General features: G+C 43.6%; 1 protein-coding gene across 2 annotated transcripts in view; it reads right to left on the bottom strand.

Annotated features, from left to right (window-relative positions):
• THSD7B (thrombospondin type 1 domain containing 7B) overlaps positions 1–27062 on the bottom strand; it is a 925167-nt gene that overhangs the window by 242944 nt on the left and 655161 nt on the right. For both annotated transcript variants that reach the window (XM_082260936.1, XM_082260935.1), the window contains exon 16: positions 21175–21353. In XM_082260936.1, the coding sequence (XP_082117062.1) occupies positions 21175–21353 (179 nt within the window). The remainder of the gene's footprint in view (positions 1–21174; positions 21354–27062) is intronic.

The following is a 27062-nucleotide window of genomic DNA, read 5'->3' as shown; positions in this document are numbered from 1 at the left end:
TAGGACAAATCCCCCAAAATTCTTCAAATATATTAATAGTAAAAAGGTTAGGTCTGAGCATGTAGGCCTTTTACAAAATAACCAGGAGTGGGTGACTGGGGACAAAGAGAAGGCAAATGTAATAAGTACTTTCATCAGCTCTGTATATACAAAGGAGCATGGGGGAGCTCATGACCATAATGGGGATGATATTGACACAGCCCCAAATGATCCACAATGGCTCAAAAGTCATATGGTCCAGAAATATTTAGACAGAATAAGGGTGGATAAAGCTCCAGGACCAGATGGCATCCACCCACGCATCCTAAAAGAATTGAGCTCTGTCATTTCAAAGTCTTGGTTTGTAATTTTTAGGGATTTGTTAAGGACTGGAATAGTACCACTGAATTGGCATAGGGCCAATGTGGTGTCTATATTTAAAAGGGATCAATGTCTTTAAAAAGTAACTATAGACCTGTTAGTTTAACTTCTATAGTCGGGAAGATACCGGAGAGTTTATTAAAAGACCACATAGATGAGTTCTTGCTAGAAAAAAATATTTTAAGTAACAGACAGCATGGATTCATGAAAGACAGAGGTTGTCAAACAAACCTGATTTCTTTTTATGAGGAGGTAAGTAAAACCTTGTACAGAGGGGTGGCTGTGGACGTATTATACTTGAATTTTGCAAAAGCGTTTGACACAGTTCCTCACACATGGCTAATGTGTAAGGTAAAGTCTACTGGCTTGGAAAGATCAGTTTGTAAATGGACAGAAATAGGCTAAAAGAGAGAATTCAGAGAGTAGTGGTTAATAAATTCTTACTCTGAATGGTGTAAGGTTATCAGTGGTGTACCCAAAGGTTCAGTGTTGGGACCCTTAATTTTCGATATCTTTATAAATGATATAGGGTCTGTAAATAAAAGTAGCATTTCAGTCTATGCAGATGACACCAAGCTTTGCAGTGGAATAACTTCCTTACAGGATGTCTTCAACTTACAAGCTGACCTCAATGCACTGTTTCATTTGGCAACTATGTGGCAAATTAGGTTTAATGTTGATAAATGTAAAGCTATGCACTTGGGGGCTTAGAATATGCATGCATCATACATACTAGGTGAAGTAGAACTGGGGGAATCCATAGCGGAGAAGGATCTGGGTGTTCTGGTAGATCATAAGCTTAATAATAGCATGCAATGTCAAGCTGCGGTTTCCAAAGCAAGCAAAGTCCTTTCTTGTATTAACAGAGGCATTGACTCCAGAGAGAGAGATATAATTTTTCACCTGTACAAATCACTAGAAGGACCTGCAGTTCAGTTTTGGCCACCAGTTCTCAAAAAGGATATCGGGGAACTGGAGAAAGTGCAGAGAAGGGCAACCAAGCTGATAAGAGGCATGGAGGAGCTCCGCTATGAGAAAATATTAGAGGAACTGAATTTATTTTCTCTTGAGAAGAGGAGATTAAGGGGGGATATGATCAACATGTATAAATACATAAGGGCTCCATATAGTGAACTTGGTGTTGAGTTATTCATTTTAAGGTCATCCCAGAGGACAAGGGGGCACTCTTTAGGTCTAGAGGAAAAGAGGTTTTGTCTCCAAACACGGAAAGGTTTCTTCATAGTAAGAGCTGTGAAAATGTGGAATAGACTCCCTCCAGAGGTGGTTCGAGCTCACTAGATTGCTTAAAAAAAGTCCTGGATTCTTTCCTAGGTGTACATAATATAACTAGGTACTAATATTTATAGGTAAAGTTGATCCAGGAAAAATCTCATTGCCTCAGGAAATAATTTTTTCCCCTGCTGTAGCAAATTGGATCATGCTTTGCTGGGGTTTTTACGCCTTCCTCTGGATCAACTGTGGGTATAGGATTGTGTATATGGGATTGTATGGTTGGGTTTTCTTTTCTGTTTTTTGCTTTTTTATTTGTTGAGCTAGATAGACTTGTGTCTTTTTTCAACCTGACTATCTATGTAACTACATGAATTATTCAACAAGCGTGACAGCGCTGAAAGCTGAAAATTGGCCTGGGCAGGAAGGGGATGAAAGTGCCCGGTATTGATGTGGTTAACAGTTGCTGAATGTAATTGACAAAGTCCAGAGGTGGCTGGACCAAAATAAATTGAAAAGTTATCATAATTTGTAAATTTATTTTGAGTTTCAGTGTTGCCCACTTTATCACTGCTGCCCTAGGCACGGGCCTCTGAATGGGTCACATGCTTCTGCATGCCTGGAATAAGAGGTATGTTTTCACCCTCGGCAGCAAAGAAAAGGTTGGAATGTGTAGCAGGGGGACCAGGCTTTAAAGCAAAGCTGTTACATAAGCACAATCAACTTTCTCTTCAATATGGAGAAGGCACCCTGCAGCCCCATTAGCTATAAATGTTTCTATCATAGCACTAAGAAAAAGACTGGAAATCAATTGCAGCCTGAGGGTGCATTCACCAAACCAAAGAGGACATCAGCTGCACTCCCATTTCTATGGAAACTCCATCTCCTCCCTGCTGGGGAAGCAAACAGCTGCTTCTGGATCTGAGGCCCAAATATTTTTTAACTTCAAAAAAAGAATTGGGAGGGCCTTTAGGAGCCTTTTAATCAGCCTTTAACCACTTGAAGATCAGACATTTCCTGGCACTTTTTGTTTACATGTGAAAACCTGTTTATTTTTATTTTTTTTGAAAATTACTTAGAACCCCTATATTATGATATCTTTTTTAAAGCAGAAGCCTTAGAGAATAAATTGGTGAGTTTTGCAATTTTTAATGTGCGTCGGTTTTTCAAACGCAATTTTTGGGAACAAAATACACGTTTTAAAATTTCAATGCAAAAAAACACAATATATAACCCAATTATTTTGTTAAATATAAAAGATGTCAGGTAGAGTAAATAGATACCAAACATGTTACGCTTTCAAATTGCGCACGTTTGCGCAACGGCGACAAACAGCGTAAATTTTACTATCCATAGGTGACGCTTTAAAAGCCTTTAAAGGTTACCAATTTAGATTTACAGAGGTCTAGTGCTAGAATTATTGGCCATGATCTGATGTTCGCAGTGATACCTCACATGTGTTGGACGATTGCTGTTTACGTGCGTGCACGCTAGCACGGGGGGACAGGGGCACTTCACATTTTTTTCATTTATTTTTTAATCATTCATTTATTTTTTACACTGTTGTTTTAATTTTTGTTTATCACTTTTATTGCTGTTACAAGGAATGTAAACATCCTTGTGACAGAAATAGGCATATGACAGGTACTCTTTATGGAGGGATCTGGGGTCAATAAGACCCCAGATCCCTCCTTTGCACTTGAAAACTTTAAAAAACACCAAGATCAGTGTTTTTTAATACTTTTGATTAATAAAAAAAAAAAAAATGGCGCCGTTGACATTCCTGTAAACCGGAAGTGATGTCATGTCAACGCTTCTGGGTTACCATAGCAGGGACCCAATCAAAACTGATTCTGACTTTGTATGGTCTCCGACTAGCCGGCAAACATGCCGGCTAGTAACTGGGGTCTCCTGGTGGAACGGGAGAGTCAGAGAGAGCAACAGAAGGAGGCGGTATCGGGGGGATGTTCCCTCCCACTGCTTGTAATAGCAATTGAGTGGCTGATTAGCAGCTCCAAAATGCTATTACCAGAGAGCCAACCATCGGCTCTAAAAAACGGTACTGGGTTAATTCCTGCAACTGCATTTCATCCCGGTACAACCACTTAAAGTCAAATGACGTACAGGTACTCGATTTGGTGGCAAGTGGTTAAAAAGCAAAAGCCAACCCATTCATCCTTGTGAATTTGCTTCTACGTATAAAATGAATTGTAGGCTCTCACGAGAAAGTCCATCCCAATGCTCCTGTCTTGAATTGTATTGAAAGTGTTGTTCGAACATAAACCCTGTAGAATAATATTATGATAAAAAAAAAATGCACAAACCAATAATATAACATTATAATGTAACAGAAGAGGGGAAGGAGTATTCAGTAACTGTAATTAATCCATGAGATAAAGCCTCCCCTCGCCCCGTCCGACACCGGCCTATGAGCTATATTTGAAAACCTGTAAAATAATCTGCTTCTGCCATGAATGTTCTGCTGCATAATAGTTTTCTCCTGCAAATTTTATTAGACAACCCTTAAAATAAAGTGCATTTATCCTTTGTGCCCGATTCATCTTACCACACCTGAACCAACATCCCTTTCTACTTACTTGGATATATAGACAACATTTCCCCTGGTCCTGTGCATTACAACCCAATAGACTTGTATGGGGCTGAATTGGGGCCAGGATAGTAGAGCTGAATGTAAACAGAGGAACCACAGCCATGATGCATCAGTGGAGAGAAGGGTGTGTTACGTAAGGTCAAGGGGAGGGAGAGAAAAAGAATATGTGCACTTTGTTTTAAAGTGCATTAATCCTTAAAGGTATTTATACTTAAAATAATAAAAATCAGTAATGCAAGAAAAATGAACAGTACCAAAAAACCCCCCCAAAAAACTGAAAAAGGACCAACAATGATGTGCAAACTAAAGTACATTAAATGTAACAGATGTCATCAATCAATAGGATCACCATGAGCAATCAAATTAAAGTATAACTAATTTTTACTTTTTACTTTTTTTACAGTTTTTAATCCTGTCTGTGCCCTTGTTAAAGTGGAACTTTATTCAGAAAATGTAATTCTGCTAGATCACTCCAGGCTGTCCCATTTTGCAGGTATAGCTATGTAAAACATTTAATATAAGCGTCTATACTGTTTAAAATCCAATAATATATTATTTCACCCTGTTCTGCACATGCTCAGTTGCTCTCTATTTTTAGGCACTGCCTAATTTGTAGAGGCCGATCTGCTGACAGCCTTAAAGCGGAATTAAACCCTCCTACCCTTTACAGCCAAGGAAGCTGCTTCTGTTTGATCTGTAACTTCCATGATGCTGCACATGTGATCAGTGATGACACCAGCCATTTGATGGTTTGACAGTTTAAATAAGGACACAAGGAAATGTGACAGTTAGCAACCCTGCCATTTCAGGACTGTAACTGTTTTTTGAAACTGGTAAATCGATGGGTTTAGTTTTGCTTTATGATTTACTGCTGTTCAGCAAATGGCGGCCTCCTGCAACAAGACACAGGAGCAATGTTGGAGGCAATTTACAGCACACACTATTTTTGGTAGTATAAAATAATAATGTGGAATGTATGTTCCTTGCTGAAAAACATTATTTTTTTTCAAGTTGTTTTAGGTAAAATTCCACTTTAGGGAGATTCACCCTCTCTATTTGTTCTGTTTACCATTGTCATTGAATGTGAAAGTAAAAGAAAATCACAAAATTTGGGTTGTCTCTGAAAAAGTAGTGGAGGGGAACCCTTCTAATGGGGACACTAGTATTTAGGGGTCCCCAAGGAATTCTCTTCAATTTCAGGGATTTCTTCTCACTTCCTCTTTGGCTATGAGACAGGAAGTGGAGGGAAATCTCCGCAATGGGACACAGATGGCGAGAAAAAAAAAAAACCTCTGACAGGGGTTATAACCCTCCCTTTCTCTTTACAAAATGAAAAATGCTTATAGTTGTATTTTAAATCGCATTAATTGGAGTGCTCATTGCATCTTACTTTTTAAAAATAGGCATTTTTTTACCTTTTCCTTTGAAAGATTTCTCATTAGATTAACCTCCTTGGCGGTATTCCCGAGTGTGGCTTGGGGTGGGATTTCACTGCCATTAGCGGTAACCCCGAGCCACACTCGGGGTACCACCAGGGAGCATCGCTGGATCCTGATAGAGGTTACTTACCTTGTCCCCGGGATCCCGCGATGTGTCACTGCACCATACGGCGGCCGGATCTTCCGCTTGATGCTGTGAGCCCCGGCTTCCATCTCCTGCGACGTGACGCTTGCAGGGGGGTGGAACCGGCGGCAAATTCAAATAGTAAAACACACAAACACACTGATTAAATTAAAAAATAAAATAAATTGACATTAGCTTGCCCCCCAGTGCCCTTTCCTGCAGTTTTACTGTACTTTTTATGTGTATATATATATATATATATATATATATATATATATGTGTGTGTGTGTGTATATATATATATATATATATATATATATACTTTAACTTATTAATAGTTATTTATTATATTATAATTTTTGATTTTGTTTTTCAAACTTTATCATACCCGAGATATTATAAAGAACACACAGTAAAAAAAAATCATATGTAAATAGTTGGTTTGGGCTGCTTGTCCTTAAGAATTACTAGCAAAATATTTGTACCGCTTTCAGCACCTAAAATCGGAAACAATCATACCACCAGGAAGGTTAATGACATAAAACGTATAAATGATGGAATCTCAGATTCACCTAAAATCCACCATATATTTGGAAATAAAACATTTGCCTGATCGGGCAAGTTCTCTGACAATATTCAATGAAAACTTTCCACTGTTCTTCAAAGATTCTTTCCCTGTTCATGTTGGCTTTAGTAACCATTTACCTTATTTATAAAGAAGAAAAACATTTCAAGATTTGCCTGTTGGCATTCACCACTCTAAATATGACAAGTAAATGTATTTCTGGAGTGCTACACTGCTCCTTTACTTAGATCCTCATTTGTTGCACATTTGCCATACATTTACCAAAGATTCACCCAATGACTTCATCTGCATATAGCAACATTCATCCTCCGCAACATCCACCCCAGGCACATTCACCTTAAAGCTTTTTAGAGAGGGTGAATGTTATGGTGAAGATGGCAGGTTGGTGCTTGTACCTTCCACAAATTTTTTTATTTTTTTTGCCTTTTTAAAATATAGCGCAATAAAGTATTAAATCTATATTACAAATATGAAAAAAGAAGCATAAATGTATACCCTTCACCATAACAATGCAATAAAAAACACAAAAGCAGGAAAAATAATTGCTATAATATTATGAAATCATGTTGACGGCTCGCATCTTCCGTGCGTAGCACACTTACTCTGTAGGAAATATGTTCCTGGGTGGCCTAATTAAAAGAAGATCTACTTGTCAGCTGTAAAGTGATATCTGCAGAGTACATTTATCATGATTATTGTTCGAATCAAGAGATATTGGAGATTATCATCACAGCTCTACATGTGATTAATAGGAAGTGGCACTGGAGGTACATGGAGGAGTGTTCACGGTCTAAAAAAAAACACATCACGATCTGAACATAATAAATAAATAAGTAGAAGAGGATACTGAAGATTGCTCTGTATATTTCAGGGCTGGTATATACTGACATTGAGTTCACAATGCAAGTTCCCTGAAAATAGAGTTGTACTGAGCTGTAGAGCTTAAAGGAGAAGTACGGGGAAAGCTTGTTTGACTGTACTCCTCCTGTGGATCACAGGAGTGCAGTCCGTTCTGCACTTCTGTGACCAGTCCTCAGCAGACAGTGGGCTGACCTCACAGAGTCGGTCCAGGCTTGGGCAAGATCGCGACCATATGGTCAGGATCTGACCACATGCCTGGACCTGCACCCAACTCTGCCTCTCAATGAGCCACTGAGAGCCTGAGCCGGCCACTGTCACCCCCTCCACAGCCCAGCGCTCCAGTTAGCAGCGCGGGGGAGAACAGAGAGCGGTGACTGACAGTCACCAGCTCTCTGATCAGGGAGCACTGATAACCCAGCGATCAGCGGTGTTTGATCGTTCGGTTCTCAGTGTTAGAGCAGGCGGGGAACTGATGGTGCATCCACCTAGGCAAGTATTTAAAAAAAAAAAAAAGTATTCCCATTCTTCTCTTTTAAAGGAAACCTGTAATGAGGGTAGGGATTGACTGTTTGTAAGGTTAGGGTGATTGTCACGTCCTCTATGTTAACTCTTAGGTTCCCATGACAATGCACACCTTCTCTGTATTTTGCAGTTTGGAGGGACAGGCTGAGCCTCATCAGCATAGGCGGCTCTCTAATTAGGCAAATTAGGCGGTTGCCTAAGGCCTCGCACCTACAGGGGCCTCGCGGCCAGTGGTGGAGCGACAACATTTAGAAGGGCGCAGTCAGGGAAATCTCCCAAGTAAAAGATTGTTTTAAATCCTCAGATATAAAAGTTGCAGCAGTGTGCTGCAGTCCCTTCACTGCGGCTGCCAGGTGTCTGTTGTCCGCTGACACTTACCCCGCCTTCTCTACCTGGGGATTGGCCGCCTGATCATGTAATCCTAAGATATGGAGGAATCGGTGAGCGTGTACCTGCATCAGTAGGAAGAGACTGCCCGTTTAGCTCACTCTGCTATCATTGGTTGTTGCTCTGGGAGGAGAGCTCTGCCCTGGCCCAGAAACATACAGGTAACCAGGCCCCGACTTGTCACTCTACAGGCTGGTCATAGAATTGTGGTGTCTACTACGCAAAGGGGGTGAGTAGCCCCAGGGAAGTTGGAAGAGTCTTAGAATAGTTGGTGGAGGAGGAGAAGAAGAAGGCCCTGGGTGGCTGGGGGAGGAGAGGGTGGCTGGAAGAGAAGAAGAGGGTCCCTGGATGGCTAGGGGAAAATGAGAGGGTCCCTGGGTGGCTAGGGGAAAAGGAGAGGGCCCCTGAGTGGCTAGGGGAAAAGGAGAGGGCCCCTGAGTGGCTAGGGGAAAATGAGAGGGCCCCTGGGTGGCTAGGGGAAAAGGAGAGGGCCCCTGGGTGGCTAGGGGAAGAGGAGATGGACCCTGGGTGGCTGAAGGAGAAGGAGAGGGCACCTGGTTAGCTAAGGGAGGAGAGGGCCCCTGGGTGGCTGAGGGGGAAGGAGAGGGCCCCTGGGTGGCTGAGGGAGAAGGAGAGGGCCCCTGGGTGGCTGGGGGAGGAGGTGAGGGCCCCTGGGTGGCTGGGGGAGGAGGTGAGGGCCCCTGGGTGGCTGGGGGAGGAGATGGCCCCTGGGTGGCTGGGGGAGGAGAGGGCCCCTGGGTGGCTGGGGGAGAAGGAGAGGGCCCCTGGGTGGCTGGGTGAGAAGGAGAGGGCCCCTGGGTGGCTGGGGGAGGAGGAGAGGGCCACTGGGTGGCTGGGGGAGAAGGAGAAGGCCCCTGGGTGGCTGGGGGAGAAGGAGATGGCCCCTGGGTGGCTGGGGGAGAAGGAGAGGGCCGCTGGGTGGCTGGGGAAGAAAGAGAGGGCCCCTGGGTGGCTGGGGGAGAAGGAGAGGGCCCCTGGGTGGCTGGGGAAGAAAGAGAGGGCCCCTGGGTGGCTGGAGGAGGAGAGGGCCCCTGGGTGGCTGGAGGAGAAGGAGGAGTGGGACCCTGGGTGGCTGGAGGAGGAGAGGGACCCTGGGTGGCTGGAGGAGAAGGAGGAGAGGGATCCTGGGTGGCTAAAGGAAAAGGAGAGGGCCTCTGGGTGGCTAGGGGAAAAGGAGAGGGCCTCTGGGTGGCTAGGGGAAAAGGAGAGGGCCTCTGGGTGGCTAGGGGAAAAGGAGAGGGCCCCTGGGTGGCTAGGGGAAAAGTAGAGGGTCCATTGGTAGCTAGGGGAAAATGAGAGGGCCCCTGGGTGGCTGAGGGAGAAAGAGAGGGCCCCTGGGTGGCTGGGGGAGAAGGAGAGGGCCCCTTGGTGGCTAGTGGGAAATGAAAGGGCCCCTGGGTGGCTGGGGGAGAAGGAGAGGGCCCCTGGGTGGCTGAGGAGGAAGGAGAGTGTCCCTGGGTGGCTGGGGTAGAAGGAGAGGGCCCCTGGGTGGCTGGAGGAAAAGAAGGAAAGGGACCCTGGGTGGCTGGAGCAGAAGGAGAGAGCCCCTGGGTGGCTGGGGGAGAAGGAGAGGGCCCCTGGGTGGCTGGAGGAGAAGGAGAGGGACCCTGGGTGGCTGGGGGAGAAGGAGAGGGCCCCTGGGTGGCTGGAGGAGAAGGAGAGGGCCCCTGGGTGGCTGAAGGAGAAGAAGGAGAGGGCCCCTGAGTGGCTGGAGGAGGAGGAGAGGTCCCCCGTGACGCCAGAGTTGGTTGCGAGGGAAGAGAGTGGAGCTGAGCCAGTGCTGCATATCTGACATCAAAGCCAAACATGGTGGAGCTGGAGCCCTTTGCCCTACACAATGACAGCACCCGAGGTGGAAGATGAGGGGTAGCGGGGCTGTGACATTATATAGCATATGGACTCTGTACATTATTGGTAGTTTTGGTTGGAGTTGTCCTTTAGATGTTTAACTCTGTTGTTTTTCCCCCCAGCTGTGAAGAAATGAGGAATGACAGCCCACTATGCTGGGACTTATAGTGCCCTAGAATGTAGAGGACTGAGGAATCCTCAGTCCCTCACAGAGGGCACTACAAGTTCAAGATTAGCAGGCTGCCATGCCTTAGTCCTCACAGAGGGCAGTACAAGTCTTAGCATAGCAGGCAGTAGTTCCTCAGTCCCCTACAGAGAGCAGTACAAGTCCAAGCATAGCAGGCTTCCATTCCTCAGAAGGAATGGCAATGCACTATACTGGAATTTACAGTGTCCTCTGTGGGGACTCAGGTATGGCAGCCTTCTGCAGTGGAGTGGGACTTGTCATGCCCTAGACTGTGGCGGACTGAGAAAGGGAAGTGTAAGGGGGTCTCTGGAAACTCTGATGCAAGGGGGAGCTTTGGTGACCACAGAGTTCCCTTTCACACCAGAGTCCCCAGCTTTCCCCCTCAAATCAGGGTTCCCAGAATTCTCCTTACTTCAGAGTCCCCAACATTCCTCCTAAATCAGGGTTCCCAGAACTCCTCTTACATCAGAGTCTTTAGAGTTCCCTCTTACAGTGTGAGGGGGAAACTCTGGAGACTCTGATGTAAAGGGGGCTCTGTGAAATTTGATTTAAGAGGGGGACTCTAATGTAAAGAGGAATTCTGTGGACTCTGATGTAAGGAGGAGATGCTGGGGGGAATCTGATTTAAATGAGAACTCTTATGTAAGGGGGGACACTGAACTCTGATGTAAGGAGGGACTCAGGGAATCATGACCTATAGGGAAATGCTGGGGACTGTGATGTAAGAGCAGACATATATATATATATATATATATATATATATATATATATATATATATATATATATATATATATATATATATATATACATCTATACCTGATGTTTAATGATCTTTGATTAAAGAAGAATTGGTTAGAGAAAATTCTAGAAACTGTGAATTCATAGTACAAAGGTTAAGGCTCTTAATATGTGCAATTTATACAGTTAATTTTCATCGCTTTAATTATATTATATTGAGTGGGGCCTCATGTCCAAGCTTTGCCTTAGGCCTCACAAAGCCTAGAGCCTCCTCTGCTCATCAGCATCCACTTGTCCAGTGTATCACCGCTACCTCACTCCCGGTAATGGTATGGGGTCCCACTGTGCACACAGTGAAAACTCCATGCGTACACTTCACTTCACTCTTCCGTAATTGGGCAAAGGCCGGGGACCCCTGCAGTGTGAGTCTGCTCCCAATTCTATTAGGGAGAGTCCATATATGATAAATAGGATCCATTAGTGGTATTCCCAAGTGCTGGAATATTTAGGGACGAGCCCTGGGTCTTAATTAGCTGATAGTAGCACTAGAAGAAGGCAACATTCCTTCACTCCTTGTGGATGCAGTTCTTCGATCTTTTCCCTCGCGGGCTCAGCTACTGGCACTGGACCTCCATGCTCGAGGGCTCTCTTTAGCCACACCTTTTCCAACCACGGACTCTGGACCACTGTCCCACTTTCATAACATAGGAGCAGTGGATCAGACCCAGGGATTAAACCCGCAAAAACCAAAGAACCGGAAAAACATTAACTCTTACCCTCCCTTCCGGGACAGCAGCTAACTGGCATATTTTCAGCATGGTTACATGTTCTTGCTGAGTAAAATGATAGTTGATTGGTTTGTATCCATTAGAATGCATGTGCGGCAACTGTGGAGACTCTCATAGATTTACAGGAGTTGGGACTGCAAGTAATACTGGGTGCCGTGAAGTGGCCCTGCAGCTTACGCATGTGTTTGCAAATGTGTACTAACTAAACCCCTGTTTTAACGCATACTGTTAGACAGGTTAGTTCGGTTGGTAAGCAGACTGGTTGGTGAGTTGAGCTGGGAATTTTTCTGGTTTTGTTTTGCATACGTTGCCCTTCCCAGTGCTCCTTGCTGCAAAGGCCAGTTATAGGTAGGGGCAGGGGCCATTTTGTTTGTGTACTCACCAGTACAACCAATACTTACCTCCCCCACCACTCTATATTACATGTGGAAGCCCTGAGTCTTATTCCTGCTTCATGTTTTGAAATAATTAACCAAAAGCAAATAGGTTGTTCACTTTACAAGTTTCTCAGAGCTTAGTGAATGTGGTGGCATTTTATCATTTTTTCTTGCGCCTGATTGGATGATGATAGTCAGCACTGCTCCATTTCATTCACTAAGCTCTGGGAAAAATCCTCTTGAGAAAGTACAAATTTTTACGCAAAGTGAACAGTCTAATTGCTTTTAGTCAATCAACTCCTTTTGTGTCAGAGCTTATACAGGGTTATAGCCCTATTCTGAGATGTTTTTTTTTTTTTTTGGTCCTCCAGCTAGAAAAAAAGGCTCCAGCTGTGCAATATCCTGTCATGACTCAGTCCGACAATGCCACTATAGTGGCTTATATCAACCACCGGAGGGGCACCAGGAGCCAGGCAGCCCTGGAAGAGGTGAACTGCATTCTAGCATGGGCAGAGAAGGATATACTGTTTCTATCAGCAGTGTTCATCCCAGGGGTGGACAACTGGCTAGCAGTTGTTTTCAGGGAAATGGTCTCTACATCCCAAAGTATTTCAAATGATCTTCCAATGTTGGGGTACCCCGGACGTAGATCTATTGGCATCCAGGTTTAACAACAAGCTGGACAAGTTAGAATAGATGCATTAGTGATCCCTTGGGTTTGGCTCGCCCTGATCTATGCCTTTTCTCCAGTCCATCTTTTGCCATGGCTGCTGCGCAGAATACAGTTGGAGGGGAGACCAGGGATCTTGGTGGCTCTGGCCTGGCCCAGGAGACCTTGGTATGCAGACATTGTGAAATTGGCACTAGGGGAGCCATGGTCACTTCCATGCAGTTCAGATCTACTTTCCCAAGGTCCCATATTCCATCCTGCTTTACGGTCGCTGAATTTGATGGTCTGGCATTTGAGACCAGAATCTTGAAGGATTGAGGGATTTCAGTTACAGTTCTAGCTATGTTGATAAACGCCAGGAAACCCGTCTCTAGAAAAATGTACTATATACTCTGGAAATCTTACATCTTTCGATGTGAGTCCAAAAGATGGCATCCTCGCAAGTATGTTATTGGAAGAATCCTTGCCTTTCTGCAATTAGGAGTGGAAACAAAGCTAGCATTAGGAACTATCAAGGGGCAGATCTCGGATTTATCTATTTTCTTTCAGAGACCGCTAGTGTCACACTCATTGGTGCGAGCATTTTTGAAAGGTGTGATTTGCATGGTTTCACCAGTCAAGCCACCCTTTTGCACCTGGGATTTAAATCTTGTGCTCTCTGTGTTACAGAAGCAACAGTTTGAGCCTATCAGGCATATTCCTCTTATCCTTTTGGTGAGGAAATTGGCTTTTTTGGTTGCCATATCCTCGGACAGAAGGGTATCCAAATTTACGGCCCTTTCTTGCAAGGAGCCATTTTTGGTCCTGCACCAGGACAGAGTGGTCTTGTGTCCCCATCCAGGCTTTGTTGCCTAAAATTGTTTCCAGTTTCCATCTAAACCAGTATATCTCTCTGTCCTTCTTTTTCCCGAATCCTCAGATCACAGAAGAAAAAAATTTACATTCACTTAATGTAGTACGGGCAGTCAAGGTCTATTTTAAAATGTCAGCACTAATTCGGACCACTGATGCTTATTTTGTCCTGCCAGAAGGGCCTAAGAGAGGCCAGGCAGCGACAAGTTTGACTATTTCAAACTGGATTCATCAGGTCATTGTTCAGGTGTATGGTTTAAAGGGTAAGGTCCCACCCTTTAGATTAAAGGCACATTCTACCAGGAGGGTAAGTGCTTCGTGGGCAGTGCATCATCAAGTGTCTATGGCTCAGATTTGCAAGGCTTCTACTTGGTCTTCAGTGCATACATTCACTAGGTTCTACCAGGTAAATGTTAGAGCTTGAGATGGGACTGCATTTGGCTATAGCGTGCTACAAGCATCGGTATAGATCCTCACTTGTTTTTGAAGGTACTCCATGGCTGCCATCTTTAACCCTAAAGTGGACCTTTCCCCCCTTTACTAAAATTTTCAACAGTATGCTTCTGCATGCTGATGTGAAATCATCTAACACATTTGATTTCATTGCCCTTCTTGGGTCTACTTTCGGGTTTCCCTGATGGCATTGATGATGTAGCCTAGGGCACTGATGCCCCCTGGGAAGGCAACTTCATCAGTGCCTAAAGGGAGATTTCATAACTAATCTGTGAGGTCTTGCAAGATCATGCGTTACTGTTGTGCTGAGCATGCATGAGATGAAGAGCATGACATCATGTGGCTCATCTTGCAAATCCGCTATGACACATTACATCCATCTCATCCATTTTTTTTTTTCTGAAATAAAAAATGAAAGTAGGCGCTGTTCCACAATATAAGTAATCATCAGTGGTCCTCACCATTCCTGTAAGCATGGAAAAAATTATTAAAATAAAATCATACTCCACACAATCATATACAATGTGCTAAAAATACCATAAATAACACACTTCTCAAAAAATGTTTACTTATAAACACACATGTGCCAGTGGTTTGTGTGCCAAAATAATCTCAATTATGTACCTATGTGAGTATGTATATATGGTTATCCACAGAATCTAAAGGCGGCAACCCGATCTCTATGCATTTCGTCAGATAGGCATCATCAGGAAATCCTAGGGGCTCTGGTGAGTGCCTTATATTTCCTGCACGTGGTGGAGCACTTTTTAATTGGAAAAAGCACGTAATCTACACGGATATGGATACATGGATCTAGATACCATCACCATTTTTTTCTTTTTTGGACTGTCACATGTTAATACTGGACTACTACTCACAATTTTAATCGGTTTCACTGATATACAGTAGATATCTGTGTTATACAATATTTTATATGTTTAGAATTCACATATATACACAATTGAGATATTATTTTGGCACACAAACCACTGGCACATGTGTGTTTATAAGAATACATTTTTTGATAAGTGTGTTATTTATGGTATTTTTAGCACATTGTATATGATTGTGTGGAGTATGATTTTATTTTACTTTTTTTAGCATGCTCACAGGAATGAGGACGGCTGATGATTACTGATATTGTGTAACAGCACCTACTCTCATTTTTTGTTTCCTTGATTTGTGTGTTTACCACATGTAAAAGGGCTGTAGTTATTTGTTAGTGTTAGGTTGAACTATAAGTTATGATCGGCACCATCCCAAGGTGTATATAGTCATTTTTTTCTCTAAAGGCCCCCCCGTCCCATCGCCCCCCCCCCCCCCCCCCCGGCCAACCCATTTTTTCTTTCTCTCTTTTTTTTTTTTTTTTTTGCATGTTCAATTTGTTTATTAAGTTTTACAGAGTGGCAGTTACAAATTGACAATGAATTGAGAATTTATAAGTCACATACATATTTAGAGATTTACAGAAAAAGAGCAGCAACAGTAGGTATTAACAACTTGTGAGGGAGGAGTAATGATTTTTTTTTTTGACAGATGTATTTATGTTGTACGGCTACCGCACAAGATGAGCCGCATGACGCCATGTGCTCCATCTCACGCATGTGCACTAGGTATATATTGTCAGTTGACCCTGGAAAGAATTCTCAAAATGGCGGCGTGGGAGCAAGGGTGCAAGCAGCACAAAGGCACCATGAGCAGGACAAATGGAGAAAGAGAGGCAGCATGGAGGTAGATAAATGTACTTCTATTTTAGGCTGTCGTCATGTATTTTTCTTTAAAATGGAGTGGTGGATAGGTCCTCTTCAAAGCTGGTGAAAGATGGATCAAAATTTTGGCCAGTTAGGCATTGGTTTTGATCCATCTATGGTCAATCCTGTTTGCGAGGAGTTGATCTAGTCATCAACTCCTCTTGAACGGGACTACCGGTACATTTTTGTTCAATCTGCACCTGCAGTGCTGATAGCGGAGGAGTCCCACTGTAAGAATACAATAGCCCAGCAGGGAGGATTTCATTCACCTTGCTTGTATGGATGGGGGAATCCTTTCAGTTTTTTTCGATCAGTCCTGTGGCTGATTGAAAAAACTGAGCTGTCTATGGCCAGCTTAATTCGGCACATTCAACAGCCATTGGACTTGAACATGATTGTGCTTATTCAGTCAACAGCATTCCAAGTAATGAAGAAAGAATCAGGATGACAGTTCCAGAAAATGACCTTTTAAACAAGTCAGAAACTACAACTCTAGTATTTCCATCCTGACACTTTGCTTTTAATTTCTGAGCTGTTCTTGTACTTTATACACCTTTGTGGATGTTCCCGGCAGCTATGATACATAAATTAACTTCCAATTGTAGGCTATGTAGTCCTGATAAACCCATTCTTGTAATCTGTCTACAGCCTAAAAAGCACATAAATAGTGTAAGCGTCGCCCGCCAGGAAGGTATCATTACAATACCCCTAATATGTATAACCCCAGTGTATTATTCCTTCTCGTTTCTGCGGTGATTTCACACCCCTCAATGAGATCATCACTTGTAATTCTGCTGATCATTTTGTTAGAAGGAATTTTAGCACATCTGGTGAAGAGACGAGTAAAAATTGAGTTAATTAAGCTGCCAGCATCTAAATAACCCCTGCATGTAAGAATAATCTATTTAGAGCATCCCTTTAGCGACAATGCAGAGGGATATTAGTAAATTTTTGCTTGAACATGATTGGATGATGGTCAGCAGAACTTCACCTCATTCACTATGCTTTGGGGAAAATTCTCTTGCAAAGTTCAAATTCCTTTGCAAAGTAATCAGCCTGCTTGTCTTTAGTAAATCAACAGTGCCTCCATCTCTTCCACACACCTCACCTTACCAATGTCTCCATTCTCCACCAGGGTGGGCACGAGGGTATTTCTTTCTGGTGACCAATCAAAGGGCAGGAGTGTACAGTGCATTTCTTCCTACAGTGATTAAGATCTGTACTATGGCTTCACTGTACATGCTGATAGACAGCTGTGTAACCAATCAGAGGGCAGGAGTGCATGGGACATGTCTTGGAAGAGAGAGCCCCCAATAGTATGGGAGGAGGTCTCAACTGGAACCTCTGCCATTCTTGTTCCTACACCACTGCCAGGGGCAATTTATTCTCCTGCAGCATTGAGTGATGTGATTGGTTGAGCATTTTTGTAGCATATATAAACAGTACTATACAGTATACAGTAATACTGTATTGTATTAGGATTAGGATGACAGGTCCAGAAAATAACCTTTTAAAGAAGTCAGCAACTACAACTCTTGTATTTCCATCCTGACACTTTGATTTTAATTTCTGAGCTGTTCTTGGACTTTATACACCTTTGTGGATGTTCTCGGCAGCTATGATACATAAATTAACTTCCAATTGTAGGCTATGTAGTCCTGATAAGCCCATTCTTGTAATCTACCTACAGCCTAAAAAGCACATAAATAGTGTAAGCATCACCCGCCAGGAAGGTATCATTACAATACCCCTAATACGTATAACCCCGGGGTATTATTCCTTCTCGTTACTGCAGTGATTTCACACCCCTTGCTGAGATCATCACTTGTAATTCTGCTGATCATTTTGTTAGAAGTTTAGCACATCTGGTGAAGAGACGAGTAAAAATTGAATTCATTAAGCTGCCAGCGTCTAAATAACCCCTGCATGCAAGAATAATCTATTTAGAGCATCCCTTTAGCGACAATGCAGAGGGATATTAATGAAATTTTACAGAAATAAGCTATTATAATCTCATTAGGATGATGAAAGAATTTCCAGCAGCCCACATAGAAATATGAAATGCTATTATTCAGACTGTTGCTCTTTAATTGCAATTAAAAAAAGATGATAGATAGATAGATAGATAGATAGATAGATAGATAGATAGATAGATAGATAGATAGATAGATAGATAGATAGATAGATAGATAGATAGATAGATAGATAGATAGATAGATAGATAGATAGATAGATGATAGATAGATAGAGATACAAAAAGAAAACAAACTGTTTTAAAGAAATGTTTTCTAGAGAGTTTAGACATTCTATACAAATATTTTCAAGAAATTGGGGTTTATTTGCTAAAGTCAAATAGACTGTCCACGGTAAAAAAATAGCACTTTCAATTTGCAAGGGAAATTCCCCTTAGCTTAGTAAATGTGAAGGAAATTCACTTTACAGATGTAGCACCATCCTAGTCAGGTTGCTGTATAGGCTTGGTAATGTTTTTTTTTTTTTGTCTCCCAGGAAATTAGACAAGCAGTTTGTGGTTGCTTTGGGTGACACAGGCTGCAGGTTTCATTGCTTTCCCCTGTCTGCTGGAGGAATCCAGAATATAGTGGGTTGGGAAATCAGTAGCTTGACTAGTTATTTTGTCCCAGCCAATGCCTGGGGGAGGATGCCCAGTAAATGGCTGGTGAGTGCATATATAGGCTGGAGAATGGGGCAGCCCTGTTCTTGTCCAGGACAAAAAGCTTCCAGGCTGAAGGGCTGCTGGCCTTCTACTCACCCCAGCTGAAACTATACCTTTGCTTATGCAGTTCCCTGCTATACTAGAAATTTGGGGGGGCAGGGGGGGGGGATTTCACAGAGGATCTGGTCTGGAGAGTTCATTGGGGAAATATCTGACTGATACTGGAAGGAGGCATCCAAGTACCCAGGGACACTGAGACACTGAGTACACACTAGAGTGTAGTATCCAGCTTGCTGTTGCTGCTACTATCCTTTGTGTGTCAGGACTAGTACTTGCCTGGCCTGGGATATTTTTTTTTTTTTTTTATATATAAATTTTTATTGGATTTCAAAGGTAACAAACAAATGGAAATTGCAACAGTAGTAATGTACACGACAACAAAATATAGTGTGAAATATAGTGCAAATAATAACAAATGTGGATATGGTGGGGGTGGGGGGGGGAGATGGGATCCGTCTTCCATCCGGGAAACTAGAGGCAGGAAGCAGGGGGGCAGAGGGCGAAGGTAAACCCATGGTAGCATTTCCTCTCTTAAACCAATATCAATGACAATAACAATATCAATATCAATATAGGCACTTAGGAACACAATAAATTACCATAAATTGGCGATCATACAGTGGCATGGAGAACTAATACACTCATGTACGTTGCCTACCACGAATAAAGTCAGGTTACAAAGGGATGCTTAAACACAGCTTGGCAGGAGTAGTAGATAGGTAGGGCTGGAATAAACGACGTGATGCATTGAAAGGCATGTGGAAGGGTGGGGGGGGGGGGGGGGGGGGGGCTGGGATATTTCTGATGGTGCCTCAGTGCTTTTCATATTCTGGCCATTAGTAAATTGCCTGTCCTAAGGAGTAGTGGCAAAGCGAAGAGTGTCCTCTCATTATTGTCCAGCATTAATGGAGTATCCTACGCTCCCTAAGCCCTATCCAAGTGTATTCAGCAATAAATATAAAAAAGGCAATCCCTAGACTGTTCATTGAGCCAGAAAGAGTGACTGTTGCTGAGTGTCTGGCTACTGGTGCACTAATCTGGGAAAGGGACCTGTGGCAAATCAACCGCCTTTGTGAAGGTGCAGGCTACACAAGAATACCCAATCACATGCAAGTAAAGTTATAAAAACTGTCTTTTTGCTTGCATATGATTTATTTTTGGAGGCCAGCAGAACTTCACCTCATTCACTAAGCTAAGCGAAAAAAAGTTAACAGACTATTTCCTCTTAGTAATTCAACCCTAGAGCATCTTTTCATTTGGTGCAGGGTGCAGGGACAGAGCGTCAGGGCCAGGACTTGAACCTGAGACGTCTGCTGTGTCTGGCTATGACTTTTCTTGCTGAGCTACCTGTGATTCTGGTCAGTACCCTGTCTGATCCATTGGACAACCCTGCCTTGTTCCTTGACTTCTGCTGAGCCTTGAACTCTTTGCTCTTGCAATGAACTTCCCGATTTAAGCCATGTCTCTGCACTTCCCGTTTGACAGATTATTGTGCTCTCTCCAGCCAATATCTCCCTCTTGTCATCCCTGCTGATGTCTATATTTTTGCTACCACTCGTTACCGACCTTTGGCTTGTTCCTTGACTACGCTTGTGTCTGATCCCAACCTGCAACCACTTGTTACCGACCCTTGGCTTGTTTCCTGACTATGCTTCTGTTTGATCCTTATCTGCTATATCCGCTACTGGACCCCGGCTTGCTCACCTCCTGGTGGGGCGATACTGAGGACCGCGACCTTGTCCTAACAGCAAAACCCATCTCCACCATCAGGAGCTCTGGTGAACACTGGTTAGTACTTCGACTCTGCACCTTAGGTGAGAATGGGGCATCCCCCAGGGTGACCTGCTAGTATACCTAACCTGCTGGTCGGTGAGAGTCCCCCTACTGCTGTAGCTTCTGGTCTCTGAGCCTTACCCCTGATTGTGACATAGAGGGTTTGATTTACTAAAGGTAAATAAGCTCTTTACTTTGCAAGGAAATTTTCCCCAGAAATTTGTTAAATGAGGTGAAGTTTCCCCCCAATACCCAAACACGTGCAAGGGAAAAAAAGTGAATTTTTGCTTGAACATGATTGGATTATGGTCAGCAGAACTTGACCTCATTCACTAAGCTTTGGGGAAACTTCTCTTGCAGAGTTCAAATTCCTTTGCAAAGTATTCAGCCTGTTTGCCTTTAGTAAATCAACAGTGCCTCCATCTCTTCCACAACCCCTCCTTACCAATGTTTACACTCTCCACCAGGGTGGGTGCGAGGGTATTTCTTTCTTGTGACTAATCAAAGGGCAGGAGTGTACAGTGCATTTCTTCCTGTAGTAATAAAGATCTGTACTATGGCTTCACTGTACACGCTGATAGACAGCTGTGTAACCAATCAGAGGGCAGGAGTGCATGGGACATGTCTTGGAAGAGAGAGTCCCCGGGAGTACGGGAAGAGGTCACAACTGGAACCTCTGCCATTCTTGTTCCTACACCACTGCCAAGGACAATTTATTCTCCTGCAGCGTTGAGTGATGTGATTGGTTAAGTGTTTTAGTAGCATATAAACTGTACTATACAGTATACAGTAATATTATTAAATATCATGTTTAAATAAATAAAATCTGTCTATTTTTGCGGCACTTCAACAGAACCTCACCTGATTTTTGAGGTCAAGCTTTGGACATGGGCGTCCTCCATTGTAAGGTTTTTCTTTGAGGAACTTGGATCGAACCTTGACTCCAGTCCCACAGGAGGCACTGCAGGAAGACCAACTTGACCAGTCGCTCAGCTTACAATCAAATGGGCAGGGTACTTCACACCTTTCCTCAATGTAACCTGCAGACAAATGGCAGACGGGTACACATTAAAGAGGAACACTGGACTAATTACAATGAAAGATATTGATTTAAAATGAGGAGTTGTCAAAACCACTAAATATAACTAATCCCTGCTGCTGTCTGTTGTCCTTTAAAAATACATGTAACCCCAGTCACTAAAACTTCATAGAATGTTTAAAGTTCTTCTAAAACCTTAAAGTTTAAGGTATGCATTAAAGGGAAAAACCTTCTGTGCTGTAGAATCCACCCCCCCCCCCCCAGCCAGCCCCTCTTATTCTTACCAAAGCCTGATCCAATCCAGCTATGTGCATGGGACCAGCATCTTTTATCGCTGTCTTCCTCCTCCCTGGACAGATTAATTTCCAACGGCTCCCGTAGCTGTCAATGAAATTATTTCTCGAACGTGCGGGGGGCGGGGCCAAGCCGCCCACTCTGTGCCAATAGACGCAGACAGGGCGGCTCTGGAGATGCATGCATAGGTGCCCCCATGGAAACAAAATTTCCATGGGGGGGCACTTGCCAAAGAGGAGGAGCTTGGAGCGCCGATGGGTAACCCCAAAAGAAGAGGATGGGGGCTGCTCAGTGAAAAAACATTACACAGAGCAGGTAAGTATTTAATTATTTTTTTTAAATGAAGCAAAAATATTGCTTTAACATGTTATAATAATTTCAAAAGTAATTTTCCATATTTTTTAAGGGTTGTTTCATCTTTTCAGAAAAAATAAAAAGGTGAACTAACACCCTACATCCCTGGTGCCCAACCTGCGCCCCTTTGGTATAAAAAGAGCGGCCCTCAGACCTCAGCAGTTTGTAGTGGAAATATTGATTGAGGTAAAAGCATTGATCTCTCCTAGCCTTATGTAACATGTTCCCTATTTTCCTATTTTCTTTTTCAGCATATCCCCAATCAACAATGTATCCTGTCCACACTCCCTGACCTTCATTTCCTCTATTAGGTCTGCAGTTTCTGAACATTATGTGCGGCCCTTTTGTGAAATCAGGCCCCCCTTTATCTCATAAGTTGGACAACCACTTCCCCACACCTTCCAACCCCCCCCCCCCCGACCTCTGTGAGTGATTTAGTTTCACTGTCCATGCAGCATACTTGAGCAGACTTAGGGTTTGAAAACTGTGCCTCTTCTTTCCCAAGGGATGGCAGGATGGATTAGAGCAGTTTTGATTGGTCAGCATTGCCACATGCTAGTGCTGACCATTCAGAAGCAATCTGATCCATCCTGCTGCCCAGGGCCGGATTAAGAGCATCATGGGCTTGGTGCTGAGGATTTTGAAGGGCCTTAAGGGCCGTGCCTTGGCATGCACCCAGAGGAGGAAGGGTGCAGTCATGCATGCCTAATTCAACATGGGATGCTGTCTCTGAAGCCCATAAACACATCCATGCATCGGCAACTGTCCCTCCTTGTCCGGCCTTCGTGCTGTGTGGGGAGGTTCTGAGGGAGCTGCCTGGTAAAGCGAGCATAGAAGCCAGACTTCTGTGTTTACAAGTGACAGAAGAGCGGTAACAGTGAATATGGCCAACCCGGGGCCTATATTAAGGTAGGGGCCTGGAGCTGCAGCTCCAATAGCCCCTATGTTAATCTGGCCCTGCTGCTGCCCCTGGGTGCTCCCAGTACACAGACTGAACTGTCACTGACCGCTCTCGGTCAAGGCTTCAGATTAGGAGCCAGTGGGATGAGCTCCCAATCATGTGACTGCTGTGCCAACCAATCACCGTGGTCAGATGATACGACTGCTCTCTGTCAAGGCTTCAGATTAGGAGCCAGTGGGAGGAGCTCACAATCATGTGACTGCTGTGACAACCAAGCACAGCAGTCAGATGATACGACCACTCTCGGTCAAGGCTTCTGATTAGGAGCCAGTGGGATGGGCTCCAAATCATGTGACTGGTGTGAGAACCACTGTGAACTGGTAGTGAAAATTGTGTGCCGCTCAGACTACAAGGTTATTACCTGTGTCCTGTGTCCACCACTGTGAGTGCAGGCCAGGGAGGGAGCTTGTCTTGGCTCCAAATAACTGTCAAGCAAAGGATAAATCCCATAAAGCCGCACATCAATGCAGGCCCACTGGTATTGGAATGAATGGCATTAGCCTGGGCTCCCGCCAGGCCACACCAGCATGTCCTGGCCTGGCGGGAGCCCAGGCTGTAACTGCCATTCATTCCAATACCAGTGGGTCTGCATTGATGTGTGGCTTCATGGGATTTATCCTTTACTGTGAGAACTAATCACAACGGTCACAAGATACAGAAGCCATGTCGCCTACCGGGCATTAAAGCCCACCTAATGTGTGTTATGTGATTAAACTAATGTTTTTTTAATGATTTCTTTCCTTATCCAGACAAATATCTGTCGGAGCACATTTGTTGTATAAATAACTCCTGTATTTATTTTTTTTCATTTCTATATTGAAATCTATTATTTGGTGATTTAGTTGAGCTTGGGGGCCATAAACTGTAAATAACATAGTGCGGCATGTCTGAGCTGCTATTGCAGGCTGCTGTGGGCAGGAGTTCAGCGGAAACGTGGAAAGTATCAAGAGACTTGGCGCTCGGCGTGTACGCTATATTCCGGATATATTGCTTAGGTTGCAGCTTGAGACCAAATCACTCAGCTTAGTCATCCGGGGATGCAGAACTGCCGCTGTCTTATAATATTAATAGCTGCTTGTCGCTCTGTCAGCATAAAGCCATTTTAGAGTAACCGTCTAACATACACAGAAGAGGCGGCCATTTTTATCCACAGGCTTAGACAACCTTTGGCCAATTATTCATGGTGGGTAAGTGGTATAATGAATTCAAGAGAAGAAACTGTCTTTTTTCCATTGGTTCTCCTGATTTAATACCACTGGTTTAAAGGTCAAGTCTAGCTTTTGGCAAAAATAAAAGTCCCTAGCATCTTACAAGAAAAAAAAAGGCTGCTCTGGCTGCTTTACTCACCCAATCTCTGCCACTGTCCACTTGCAGATCCAACACTGGATCGGCCCCTACTGGACAAAATGTGTTAGAAGGGGTTCCCTAATGCGTAGGAATCCAAGCTGAAGCATTTTCTTACCAAGAGAAGTTTATCGAATGCAGAGACAAGCGCCATTTTGTTGTAGTACTAAAAACAAAAATGTAGTGACAAAAAACTGCACTGCATTAAAGCAACATTACAAAACTGCACAGTGATACTGCAATTATAGGTCACAATCCTTCTACCGACAAAATATTCTTAACCACTGTACTTCAAGTGATTGGAAATCACTGTACAGCTCTTGACTGGGGACTCGACTTTTTAAATGGGGACACAAATGGAACACGTACTACAACAAAGACAGAAAGAGAGTAGTCCGTGTTCCAATAATTTTTTTTTTTTTATATCTGAAGTTGGCAGCAAGGCCGGTATGTTGCAGGGTTTCTCATGGTCAGTTTCCTCCTTGGTCTGGTAAGACAGAAGATAGGCACTACCTGGGCCCATCTATTTAGACCCATAGACTTGAGGTTGCTGTTCACCCATAGTGCTGATGGTTGTTCTGTGTACAAATGGGACACTTTTTATGTATGGACAGACTCCTGAAAGCCAGGACTGTCCCCGGAAACCCTACCTTAGTGATACTGAACACTGGTTTAAAAATATCCCATTCATGTATGCATCCTTCTATAGCTCTCAGCCTCCTCCAAATCTCAACAATGCAATTTTTTTTTTGCTGCTGTGATCTGAATTCCTGTTAGAGGGTGGCTATGTTAGTTCTCCATGGTCCCACTGTATGTAGGAATGTAGCCACCTGCTCTTGCTCACTCCTGAGATGGATTAGGAATATGGGACTTGTTGTGTGCATAGAGCAGTGTACATGACCACAACTAATGCACACTGCCCATTCCAAAACAACGGAAGTGAGTAAGGGCAGATCATTCATGTTGCATTTACTTCCTAGAATCCATCTGTCATTAGCTCAGGCATGCAGGAAGGAGAGTGTGCTTAGCTCAGAAAACCCTTCCCCCTCATCCTGAAGACTCCTGGGATGTATGACATAATTTGCCTGTGCCGGGAAACCAGGAAGTGATTGAAGTAATGTAAAAAGTTTAATACAAGTAAATATGATAAACTTTCTGTGACGAGACCCTTGCTCGCTTGCTTCCGCTCTCCCGACACTCCTCTGTTTCTAGTGAGTCAGCTTGCAGATCGCAACGTCTGATGGTTCGGTCAACCAAGGATCCGGGATCCGAAATACAGCTATGTGCCGTCCGAAATCCATTAGAACACACACCAGGCAGGCTGTATGTAAGTTCAATACAGAATTTGGAACATCCTTCCCCCAACAACCGCTTTCCCATTGGTCAATTGCACAGTACCTGCAGTTCCCCATAAGGTCCTCTCCAGCCATGCAAATGAGGACTTGAAAATGAGTCAACAGGGATTGGTCAGATAGCTTGACCAGAAGGACTGCCATGTGCAAGGAGACAGAAGCCCCCAGGGGGCAATCAATGTACACAATAGCCAGACACAGAACAATGGTTCCCTAACGAGCCCTCAATACACATTACTCTGAGTGTCAATACATCCCTTAATGGGGTGAATGGAAAGCCACCTCAGACAAAAGCAACGTTGTTAGCCAGCCCGTCTCCTCATTGAACTTCCTGGAATGACCATATTAGGAGTGGTACTTCCTGGTCAGAGACCTCATACTATACAGGGAATAAAAATCTTCATATTACAAGGGGGACATTATTCCTGAATATGACTGTCCCATTTGTAGTAGTCCAAACCATATTTTCAGTGTTCACCACCCTCCTGGTCACCCTGCATCCATAACAGATGCAGGGTGATTTAAACATAAGAGAGCCCCATAAGGCTGGGCATGGTGCCCCCCGACCTCTCTAAAGGAATTTGGGGTCCACAACCCCCATGCCCAAAGTGACTCCCGTCACACTTTCTATTTACTAATGCTAGCAGAATAAGGATTAAAAAAATCAATGTTGATAGAGAGTAAAGTTCCACTTTAACTGATACTGCTGACACTGGTTGGCCTAGGCATCTAGATAACAATGTCCTCTGGTGGTGAAAGGGTTAATAAAATAATTTTATTGTGGTGTCTATAGACTTGCCCACTGTTGACCCAGTGTGGAACTGGACAGTCTACCGTTCACCCTTGTGTCCGGTTTTAACACAATCTTTTTTATTTATGACCTTTTTTCAGGAAAACACTTCTTGTAAAAGAGATTGGCTTTTCATAGTGTTCTCGTGCCTCTTACTGCAAGGACCCAGCTGGAGAAAATTAGATTTTCGATCTTCTCCCTCTGTGTATGATAGCTGAGCAGGTGTGAACCAAGGGAAGAGCAAAGTTTTCATGATAAAACCAAAGCTTAGAGGACTTTGCTTTGTGCTTTCTTTGCTAATATTTCTTTGGACCCTAAACGTAGGACTGGTAGTCCTACTGGTAGTTGGCAAAATTCACATACCTTGTGGCTTGTATCTCTGTGCTCCTCCATTTCTACCAATAATTAGGAACAATAAAAACAAAAAAAAAAATTGTGCAACAATGTTAATGGTAGCCACAGACTTGTGTTATCATTGTTTCATGATAGTTTACATTTTTGGACTTGTATTTAAGATGTGCAAAGATCACAAAAGATCACGCAAACACTTGTAGGTTTAACATTTATTCAACTTAATGTAATTGTTCCACGTAGAAAATCTCCCAAAGTGAGGGG

This window comes from Pelophylax lessonae, assembly GCF_965119305.1.
Source record: "Pelophylax lessonae genome assembly, chromosome: 6".
Lineage (NCBI taxonomy): Eukaryota > Metazoa > Chordata > Amphibia > Anura > Ranidae > Pelophylax > Pelophylax lessonae.
Note: the sequence above shows the minus strand (reverse complement) of the source record. Positions and strands in the feature narration are given on the sequence as shown.